Below are 11,775 nucleotides of genomic sequence, written 5' to 3' on the forward strand. Positions count from 1 at the left end.
CGTTCATTCTACTATTGGGTTTCATCTGTGCCAACATCTGTGCCGTGAATTGATGGCGCGTAAAATTTTCCAAGAGAACAACAAACTTAAGGCTGAATGCGTCGAGACGCGAAATAGGGAGACTCTCTCCGGAGCATAAATCTGTCACAGCCAAGCATCACAAAGCTCCCTTCTAATGCCCGTGTCCTCTACCTTGGCTTACAGTAGCACTACTATCACTCGGCTCCGGTTGGGGTGGCGGGGGTGGCTGTTGATGCTGGATTGATAAGACAGATGACATGATCATACATTAGACGTTGGACGATCTACCTAGACGTAATCTCCACGCTAGTGGGCCTGCTCTTCAAGTTACATTTAGGTTCTTGACGACGGATGATGACAATGATGCTGATGATGATGACGAAAACGACAATGGACGGCGGCGGTTCAAGTGCGCTGCTGAAGCAACTCTTACTAGTCGGCACCGCAATTGCCAGGATAGGCCAGTCTAGCTGTAGACCGCGGACCAGACCGACGTGTTTCGTCCGAAGAGTAGTGCTGCTGTGGGATCCAGTTGGATGACGAAAGTTCTCGTTTAGCTTGGATGATAACAGATAAAACCGGAAGAGTCGCGTTTGTTTGAAGCCGTTGAAGGAAGAAGGATTTTGATTGATTTAGTACAGGTTCGTATATCGTTCGTTGATGAACTTGGAGGGAATGGTGGGGTCTACCAGTGAGAAGTGAGTCCACATGGAAATGCATTTGTGGGCATACTGTGCAGAGCACGTTTCCAAGGGAAACTGCCTTTTCATCAGATGACGTCAATTGGTGGTGAGCTGAAGCCGGAACATGGCAGTGGGAACATCTAGGGCTATAAATCCTTTTGACTTGTTTGCATAACCATCGGTTAAAATAAAAGATTAAAACAGATGACTTAAAAATGGGTCTTTGCTATCTTATAACGGAATTTGTCTAGACATCGTAAAGTGGGATACTTTTTTCAAGTGCAAGTAGGTTAATGTCACAAGAACTTTGCAAAATACGGCACAACCGCCTGCATTGAGTTAAATGTTTGAAAATAGCGTTAATTACATAGTGTTTACAATAATTCTATTTGTATTACTATCTACGTTCGGATCGTTATGAAAGTTGCAATCAAATATGAAAACTTAAACGAAAACAGTCCTTCCCAAACAAAAATGTTCGTTGATGATGTACATGGGCGTATTTGTGGAATACCTGTAAGTAAAAGAAATTCGGGTTAAATACTGTTCCTTTTAATTCCATTATTTGCATCCTACGACAGATACGTATTTCGACTATGACTGAGAAGTCGTCTTCAGTGTCTCGTACTTGACTCGTCATAGGATGCAAACTGAATTAAAATGAACAGTATTTAACTCGATTTATGATTGAGCATCCAAAACTTTGAGTGGTCTAGAATATGAACCAAAGCGGGACCTACGACAATCCAAGTGCAAGTTTATACGCTGTAGGTATGTATAAAAGAATCACGTTTTTCTCTCATTCATATTATCCATTATGGAAACGATTTAGATTGAGTTCCTGGCTATCATTATTTAGCATAGTGCACCGCTAACGCTACCATCGAGAGGAGTAGTTTTGTACAATGGAGATTTGCCAATTGTTGAACACTTCCCAAATGTTAAACACTTTCTGAAAAAAACTATTGCTGATCTAACTTAAGTAACATCAGGATTGTAACAACATTTACCCTTAAATGACCTGAACTTTTCTTTTGTATACTTTTTTCCTACATTCTGATCCAGCAGGGGGATTTTAGAAATCAATATGGTTCTATCAAGGGTATAAGTTTTGCTCTTAAATGCATATATGGAGATAATATTATGATCCCAACTAATAATTTTGCAGTATAAGCGTTCAAAAAGGCTTTTTACCAGAGCGTGTGCTGCATAAGTTGTTATACAGCTACTTTTGTTAGTTGTAAATGCATCAGGTACATTTTAAACTTAGTGTAGGGCGTTTTGGAATCATATAAGTTCAGTTGAATCATATAGTACTTGTATATGCATCTAAGCGGCATCCTGGATCATCTAAACTGTTCTGAAGTTGAGAAATAAGGTGTTAATTCCATTTCAAACTATAATTCCATTTCAATCTATCAATTTAATATGCTCATTTGATTCATACATGTAATGAAAGCCACGGGATACAAATTCCAGAGCATCAGGAATATCTGAGGTCACTTATAATCAGAGTAGTATAGTGCAGGTATGGGAACACTGACTTGCAAAGGACAACACTCACTTGCTATTTTCTCAGCTCAGAAGCATGTTATCATAAAACAGTGTATGGAGGACTTTTCCCTTGTAGTTTTGTCTTAAAGTTTACCGAATCAAGCATGGGTCGCACACGCATACCAGAGCCATGAAAGAGCTATGGAAGCTACTATCCACGAGGTGAGTGTAATTTCCACTCACCTCGTGGAGAGTTACTTTCACAGCTCCCTCGCGACAATGGTATGCGTATGGGACCCCTACTTTAATCGGCAAACTTTTAGACAAAACCACAAGGTAAAAGTCCTTCATACACCGTTCCTTGATGGCACGCTTCTGAGCTGAGAAAACAGCAAGTGAGTAAAATTACAGACAAACAGACGTAACTCTTAGAGGAAATTCATGAAAAACTTTTGCCCGGTGTCTTTTTATGATCCCAATAACACAGAAAACATCTTTGAAAATGACATTTGAGAAAGATGTTGTACTACAGTACTATAATCGTTTCTGAACACATCTTATGTTGATATCATGTTTTAACTATGTTTGGAAATAACAAGGTATTGAAAAATCTTATCAACCTCACCACAAGTTACAGTAACGTAAATTTAACGTTGGTTACACTAGATTTTGAATCATTATCTTCTTTCAATTATTGATGATATGTAAAACATCAGTAGCGCATAATTATAACCTTTGGGTTCTAATATGTTACGAAAACGTTATTTTTACGTATTCAGTACGTTATTGTATACGTTTATCAGATCACTGTCTCTTCTCACTCACTTGAACATTATTCATGAAACATCTCTTGCACGCAAAACTACAAGGAAATCCAACTATGATAGCATTCAGCATTCATTTTTTCTGCTTTTCAATTGTCCGGACTTGATATTTCTTTGTCGTTTGCTTAACAGGCAATCACATAGGTACATTAATATGCTCTGAAAAGCTTGACAACTGTGGAATTCACTTTAGGCCTGAATGGCTCGGAAAAAAAGTAGCCACCTTTGAACTTCACTTGACTGTCAGGCCTCCTGTAACTTAATAATCACATTGGGTACTTACGTGGGGGGCAAATATCACTTAAAAACACTATTTTTAATCTGACAAATAGCTTTAAATCAATTTATTAGGATTCGCTCCAGGAACTACAATCAAACATTGTTATTGTTATACTGATGTTCAAAACAGGTATCCAGAAACAAATATCACATCGTTGTAAGCTATTTGGAAATGGATGTTGCAATAACGTTTATATGATGTCTTTTCAACGTCTTTCAATCGATTCAAGCAGCATTCGACATACATGTTATTGCGATGTAGAACACATGTAATGTAAACGTATTTTCATTATTTTGAATTCTTCCCTATCAGGCCAGATAAATTACAGTGCATGCTAAACAGTACTAAACTAACATTGTTCTATATAGTTGTTTATTCATATGCAAGTTTTTCCTTAATAATTATTTATCTGGCAGTTTAAACATTCTTTAAAATAATAATAACGTACACAAATTTTACAGTCAAAATAACATCATTAATGCAATATAATTAAAAATAGCTTTCTAAAACTTCCTGACGGTACTGTGTCAAGAACCCACCACGTTGCATGTTTGAAAATGGGTCCGAAAATCTTACAAAAAACCAGAGAGATAACGTAAATCTTCCTTCTCGTTTTCGATCCGATAGGAAACGAATGAATCCATGACGAGTGAAAGTATTTATTTCACCATAAATTTTAAATGCTACTTGAAATTAGGTAATAATGACCAAACATCAATATGATCAATTACAAATGAAATGTAAGGCTCGCAAATTATATTGAGCCATTAGCAAATATTACATAATAAGTGTTACATTTGTTTGCACCGTGTGCGAGTGACAAATAATAATTTTCCTACTAGCAAAAACTAAGTTGTTACGATGTAGCTGAGAACATATTCGAGAACATATTCGATACTTAATTTTGTGTTATTCGAATGTATTGAAACACATGTTTAGTAACATCGAAGATGTTTTATAAGCCGCCATTTTTTGCGCTTTTTCGGTGATATAGATGTACGAAAACAAGTTTGTCATATTCTGAATAAAACTTTGATGTTTGTATGAAACTTGTATTATATACATCATTGAAACAAGCTGTGTTACTTGGGGAGAATACTGCCACCTGTTGGTAGAACCACGGGAGACACTGTCGGCCATGATGGATTTCGATTTGACGTTAGTCTAACATGCACAGCACACTACTGCACAAGTTGCCTGTAATTTTTGCTTGCATCATTCAGCAACGTGTACTTCAAACGTCAAAGCGATCAAACACTAGCGCCTCTGGTGGACGGATCACGGATCTGTTAGACTTTGTTTTAAGTGATGTAAACTGTTTCCATAATTCAGCCACAGACAAACAGACGTAACTCTTAGAGGAAATTCATCAAAAATTTTTGCCCGGTGTCTTTTTCATGAGCACACTGCCACCTGTTGGTAGAACCTCGAAAGCCGCTGTCGGCCATGATGGATTGCGGTTTGACGTTTGCCTAACATACACACTACTGCACAAATCGCCTGTAATGTTTGCTTGCATCATTCGGCAACGTGTACACTTCAAACGTCAAAGCGATTGAACACTAGCGCCTCTGATGGAAGGATTGCGGATCTGATTAGACTTTGTTTTAAGTGATGTAAACTGTTTCCATAATTCAGCCATTACTTATACTTGTATGTGTGTTAACAATCTTGGTTTTTACGTTGCCTGTGGGATTTACCACAACAAGTTAAACAAAAAATGGGCAAAAACCGTAAAACATGAACAAGATAAAACTTGTTCATTTTATCTGTCACATATTTTTTTTTATTTCCGATTCATCTAGGTAGTCTTAACTAGAAATCGAACGATAAAGAGTAGTTCTTTCAAACAAGAATATTTTTTTTTTTGTTGTGAAATCTAAGGGTTCTGGAGAGCTAAATTTGAGCCATTTGTATGGAGGTTTCACTTTTTTGTGCTCTGTCCTGAAAATTTTATGAGCTATAATTATGCCGTTTTCCGTAGAGCGGATCAGCAAGCTTAGGACGCCAGAAAAACACGAGAGTTCCTGAAGGATTTCTTGAAAAAAAAATCATCTAAAAATTGCTAGAGGAGTTGCTGGATAAATTCTTAGAGGAATCTCAGGAGGAATCTCTATAAGAATCCAAGGAGAAATTTATTGAGAGATTTCTAGCCAAACCCCTTGAGAAATTTCCGGTTAGGGGTGGTGGGGGTAAAGTGGACAACCTAAGCATTTTGGTCGTTTCCCGTGGAAATGCGGCAAAATCCATCCGCTTTTCCGAGTAACATGGAAGGTAATGATATACTCTAAAAATCTTGTAAGGGGTTGCCTTTAAAAAATATTGTTTTCTTTGATTATTTTCTTCACCAAATCGTGCATTAAAATAGCGTGAAAAAAATTGGTGGGGGTAAAATGGACAATCGATGGGGTAAAATGAACAAGTCGTTAAAACTTATATTACAGCATATTGTTTCTATGTTTTTAAATACAAACTATCTATTTCATCCGATACCTTTATTTTGTTGTTTTCAAACTTTTAATACAAACTTTGAAACACACTTAAATAATTATTGTAAAAATAGTGTAAAAAACAAGCACTGTTTTGGATGAAAATTATATTTTGTTGATATAAAATATTTTTTTATAACTTTTTACTTCAACTGTCTCACGATAGGTATAACGGCTGATGATTCTGAAGTTTGCAAAAAAAAATATGAAATTTTGATGAAATTTGAACCGATTGTCCATTTTACCCCCACGGTCTGATTTTGCTAAAATTATTTCCAAAACTTTTTTTTTACAAAACTTAAATTTTTTTTTCGGTCAAATATATTCTTCTACGTGCACTTTATTGGTTTAGGGTGTAAAACTTGTTATTATTTGAAAATAACTTACGAGAAAACCTTAGCTATTATAAGCAGATTTTACATCATTTCCGATTTTTCACGTGATTTTCAAAGTTTTTGTCATCTTGAAGAGATTTAATTGATTTTAATGTTCAAAATCAGCAAAAGTATAATGATTCATGCTTAGGCATAAGCTTCAATCGTTGAAACATTTTGAAAAACAATAAAAGCCATGAAACTGTACCCTGTCCATTTTACCCCATTTTACCCCCTGTCCACTTTACCCCCACCACCCCTAAATCTCCAAAAATATTTTCCAATGATTTCCTGGAGGGATCCTAAGACGCATTTGTGAAGAAGTTTCTGAGAGAATCCCTAGATAAACCCCAGAGATATTCCAGGATAAATTCTTGGTAGAATTCTCCGAGAAATATATGGAGAAATCCCCAGGAAAATCCATGGAAAATCGATATAGAGGATATCGAGGATATAGAGCAAATTTCATGAGGAATTATTGATGGAATCCTAGAGATATCTTTGGAGAATGTCTATCAAACTTTGGAAATCCTGGTAAAATGCCTGAAGCAATTCTTTGATAAACCCCTCGGATGAATTCCTTGTTAAATTCCCAAATAAGTGTATGAAAAAAAATCCTTTTGTGAACCCTTCTTCAAATCACTAGGGTAGTTCCTGGATAGATCCTTTGTGGTTTGTTCGAGCACAACACCTGGTTAAATTCCTGAGGAGAAATTTTTACAAACATTCCTGGGGTTAATCTTGGTGAAATTTCTGGAAGAATCTCTGGTAAAATTTTTGGCAAAGCTAGAAAACATCGGCAACGGCACACTTCTAACTCATTAGAGATTCGAGACACTATAACTCAGTCAATTTTGAACCAATTGACTTGAAATGTTGTACACGGGTAGATACTATACCTATCTCACCACATTACAAAAGTTGTGTCGATTGGTTCAAATTTGACTGAGTTATAGTGGAAAGCAGACGAATATAGAAGCCACCGCCCAAGTAGCGCGATTCCCTATATAGTAACGTTCCAGAAAATAATGACAAATTCTATCTTTGCACAAATCGACTCCACCGGACAGTGCCAAGGGAGTCCACATGCGCAAGTAAATTTGAAGCGTCACTTTCAATCAAATCTGAACGTAAATCGCCCAAGAGCAAGCCGTCGTAGTTGATGCTGCGAAGAAAGCACACGTGAGTCACAGGAGATTAGGAAACTAAACGAGGGGGTGTGTTTACTAACTGATTCAAAACATCCCGCACTTTGCTTCCGTACAGAGTTGCCAGATGGTGTTTTTGAAAATCTTAATTTTTTGTAAACATATTTCTATCATGAGTATGATATTATGTAAAAATTAAATGCGTCTGAACATATGGTTGCTCTCCTTTCGAAGTAATAAATCGTTATGCACCTAATTAAACTTTAATTCATCGCAACAAAACACCTACAGTGGTGTATACTTCAGTAGAGCGTAGAGCTCACTGTGTGCCTAATTAGGTCATATATTGATTCGAACACACTACACAGATTAACCAGTGAAATTCTCCTTATCTTTAACTATAACATATCACGGAGAAAAATCAGAGCAGCTTGAAACAACCAAAATATTTGTTGCTCATCAAAGTTAAAATTTGGTCGACATCAAGTAACATTTAATTAATTCAAGGCCACTAATTTGGTTGCCACCAATCATGTTGATAGGTTGCTTCTACCATAAGCAAACAATATGAGTCATCTGTTGTTTCAACCAAGTTTATAATTATCTTCGATAAAACTGTAGTTTGTTTTTACCAAATGTCAGGTTCTTTGATTGTTAATGCCAAACCAAGGAACAAACTAAAACTTTGAGACGATTCAACCAAATCGGCCCATCGAGTTAAACTAAAATTTTGGTTGGAGGAAAAATGATGCCGTTTTTGGTTTGAAATTACCAAATTCTTAGATTGTTCAATTCTGTCATCAACAGCCCATCGCCGGCTCGGTGTTCAATGCATAAACTTCGCCATTTGCTTTGCATTAGATTGCATTAATTTGCAAACAACTGTTAAAACATTTTCATACGAATCGGTTTCCAGGTAAGTTTTAACATTATTCTCGCTCGTTGGTGATTCTCACTGTATAATCACCGTATAGTTTCAGATTTTGCGATACCGAGGATCTAGAAACCAGAAAATGGCTAAGTGTTGCGAGGAGTCACGACATCGGTTTTTTCTTTGGCAAAGGTAAGATAAATGAAAAAAAAACTGATTCTCTTTTAATCAAGCTATTTTACTGGCCCTTCTGTAGAATGGTGAAAGCCACCAATGGATTGAACTTCCGTAGATCAGCATCGTTTTCAACGTGGTTTTAATAAAAAACCAAGGAGAAGAAACCAACTAGCGAATCCTTGCTGCTGTAACTGAACTGCATTTTATTATAATAATGTAGGAATATTTCCGTTTGTAACATATGTTTTGAGGTTCTCATTAAAATTATTTAAACACATTCTAGCAGCATTTTTATTTTTGTGAAAATACATGAAAAATACAGGTAAATAAACATCACATTTACAACCAAAACTCAAGGTTGAATATATCAATAGATTTGTTCACATCAAACTAATAATTGGTAATTGCAAACGCTGCTTCTTAGTTTGAAATTACCAAGCCTGTTTGTTGGTTTTGTTGCTGTCAAACCCAGCAACCAAAATTTTGGTTGCTTCTAACTAAGCTTTGTTATGTTCTACAAATTGCCTGAGAAAAAAACAACCTAAAATGTTAGTTTGTATTTACATACGTGCTTCGTTAACTTCCACTAAAATTATGTTTGTGCAAATTTCAACCTGTTATTTTAGTTAGAATGAACTAGGATTTGTTTGTATCTACTAATCTTTTTTCTCCGTGATGAATGATTAACTTTCCCTTCTTTATTTTCAGTGTGATTTACTTACATCATTTCCAAACTAGATTATCACCATGGAAGAAGATGCCCATATGATGGAAGAGTTTGATGAGGACTCCATGCCCACCGTTACAACACATTTATCGACGGATCAAATTTCTAGCACTACCAGCCTACCTTCAACAAGCGCGATTGTCACTAGCCTTATGACAGAAGCAGCGAAGATTCTTAGCTCTACACTGCCCTCTTCTACTAGCACATCGTATTCTACCTCTACTGAAAGTTCGGCGGCGACCACATTCTCTAGTGTAGCAGATGGCACGTCTACGCACCCACCGATGACCGTTCACGTGGCCGACAGCGAGGAATTGCTCTTCTCCGTGGTCGATTATGGGATATTTGTGTCGATGTTGCTACTGTCGGCGCTCATTGGAGTATACTTTGGCTTTTTGTCCAAGGTAAAGCAGGATAACACCAAGGAGTACCTGCTCGGAGGGAAAACTATGAACAAGTTTCCCGTGTCAGCTTCACTGATTGCAACGTAAGAATAGAATTCAAAATAGAAATTTGAACTAAGTGGCAATAAAGAATAAATCTGTTTTACAGTCACGTTTCAGGGATAACCCTTTTAGGCGTGCCTTCAGAACTGTATGGTCACGGAACTCAGTATTGGTTGTGCATTATCAGCGCATTTTCCGTGAGTAAAAGGTTGCAGAACCATTGAATCAAATAATTCAGTACGATTCCTTCTAGGTCAACATCTTGATGGAGAGAATCTATTTGCCGGTATTCTACGACCTACAGGTAACATCGGTGTTTACGTATCTGGAAACACGATTTGATCGAACGGTTCGATCGGTGGCTAGCTTCGTCTATGCGTTGGCCTGCATGATCTACATCCCCATTGTAGTGTATGTACCAGCGTTAGCTTTCAGTCAAGTAACTGGCATCAATCTGCATTTGATCACGCCTGTGATATGCATAATTTGTATCTTCTATACGACCGTTGGAGGATTACGGGCCGTTGTCTGGACCGACACTCTGCAATTCATTCTCATGATCGGAGCAATGTTGGCAATTATATTCTTGGGTATCGCCAGCGTAGGTGGATTTATCGATGTGTGGGAAGCGGCAGAGCGAGGAGGACGCTTGGTGTTTTTGAAGTAAGTCGTTAACTACGAAAATGATTCGCTCAAATCTATATGATTGTCTTTTCTTCTATGTAGCATGAACCCAGATCCATTCGTACGAACGTCCTTTTGGACGGTTACATTCGGTTTGTCTACCATGTGGATCGCCAACTTGGGAGTTAGTCAAGGCTGCGTTCAACGATTCCTAGCGGTTCCTGATTTGAAGGTTGCTAAAAAATCGTTGATCATTTTCACCGCTGGATTGATTTTCATAAAGAGCTGTTCTTGTTTCACGGGACTTCTCATGTACGCCAAATACGAGTCGTGTGATCCATACACAATCAGAAAAATCAACAAATTGGATCAAATCTTACCATACTACGTAATGGATGTCGGAGGAAAAATCCCCGGGCTTCCAGGGCTGTTCGTGTCCGGAATCTTCTCGGCAGCCCTATCAACCATGTCATCCAGCTTAAACACCTTGGCTGGAACTATCTACGAAGACTTCATTCGACACCGCTATCCAAATTCGAGTGAAAAAACCGCGAGTAACGTGATGAAAATATTGGTTGTGATACTCGGGGTCATCGTAATTGCATTGGTGTTCGTCGCAGAAAAAATGGGTCAAGTTATGCACATGGCCATTTCTCTCTCAGGAGTAACCTCAGGCACCCTATTGGGAATGTTCTCCTCGGGAATGCTCACCACTACAATCAACACCAAAGGTGTCATCGCAGGATCCGTCGTTTCGATGATCACCATCAGTACCATTCTGATCGGTGCCCAACTGAATCCCAAGCATCCGTTCATGCCATTCAGGACCGATGGATGCGATGCAAGCTTACTTCAAAACGTAACGCTAGTAACGCCTCCGCCAAGTACCATTCAGGACGACGTTCCGCACATATTCAAGCTCAGTTTCATGTACTACACGTTACTTGGTGTGATCATCTACTTCGTGGTGGCTTACGTAGTGAGCATTATGACCGGAGGAGGAGAAGTCAACGATCAGCGCTTGTTGGCACCTTTCATGCGGGATCAGAAGCAGTACGAGAAGGAACAAGCATTGAGGAGGCACAATATTCAGTACACGGAAATTGATCTTGCGCTGAAGGAACTGCAAAAGGCTTCGGATCTGAAAAAGTGATGTAGGACAGGACAGGACTAAAGATTACGTTGATTATTATTATTGATAAGTAAATAAAAATCAATTATGATATTAAGAAGAAACATATTATCTACCCAGTCACTCTATTTCCTTACAGTCATAAATTGTAGCCTGTGTTGAAAATGTAATTTTGGCATATCTAGATTCAATCACCTACAGATCATTTCAAAAACTGAACCTGAAAATATGGTAAATTGAAAAACTTGTGCGGCCAAACCAGCTCTACAAGAAAGTCACAGAAAACCGCTCTCACTTTAATATTTAAGGTCAATGTAATCGACTATCGTCGAAAAATGTCAGTTGATATTCATCAATTGTTAGTTTTCGAAGGTCACTTACCTCAAATATTGGAGATAGAGCGGTTTTCCGTGACATTCTAGTAGAACTTGTCAAGCCACACAAGATTTTCTTATACTATATTTTAGGGTTCAGGTCTGAGCTGT

At 37.8% G+C, this 11,775-nt stretch overlaps 1 protein-coding gene across 1 annotated transcript; it reads left to right on the plus strand.

Moving 5' to 3' along the window:
* The first annotated feature begins 230 nt into the window (after nt 1-230).
* LOC109420521 (sodium-coupled monocarboxylate transporter 1-like) lies at nt 231-11,394 on the plus strand. The gene is made up of 5 exons (XM_019694889.3): nt 231-662; nt 9,070-9,575; nt 9,641-9,731; nt 9,788-10,197; nt 10,261-11,394. Exons 2-5 carry the CDS (start codon nt 9,109-9,111, stop codon nt 11,309-11,311), a joined length of 2,019 nt encoding a protein of 672 aa, XP_019550434.2. The 5' UTR covers nt 231-662; nt 9,070-9,108; the 3' UTR covers nt 11,312-11,394.
* The last annotated feature ends 381 nt before the right edge of the window (nt 11,395-11,775 follow it).

This window comes from Aedes albopictus, chromosome 2 (assembly GCF_035046485.1).
Source record: "Aedes albopictus strain Foshan chromosome 2, AalbF5, whole genome shotgun sequence".
Classification (NCBI taxonomy): Eukaryota; Metazoa; Arthropoda; class Insecta; order Diptera; family Culicidae; genus Aedes; species Aedes albopictus.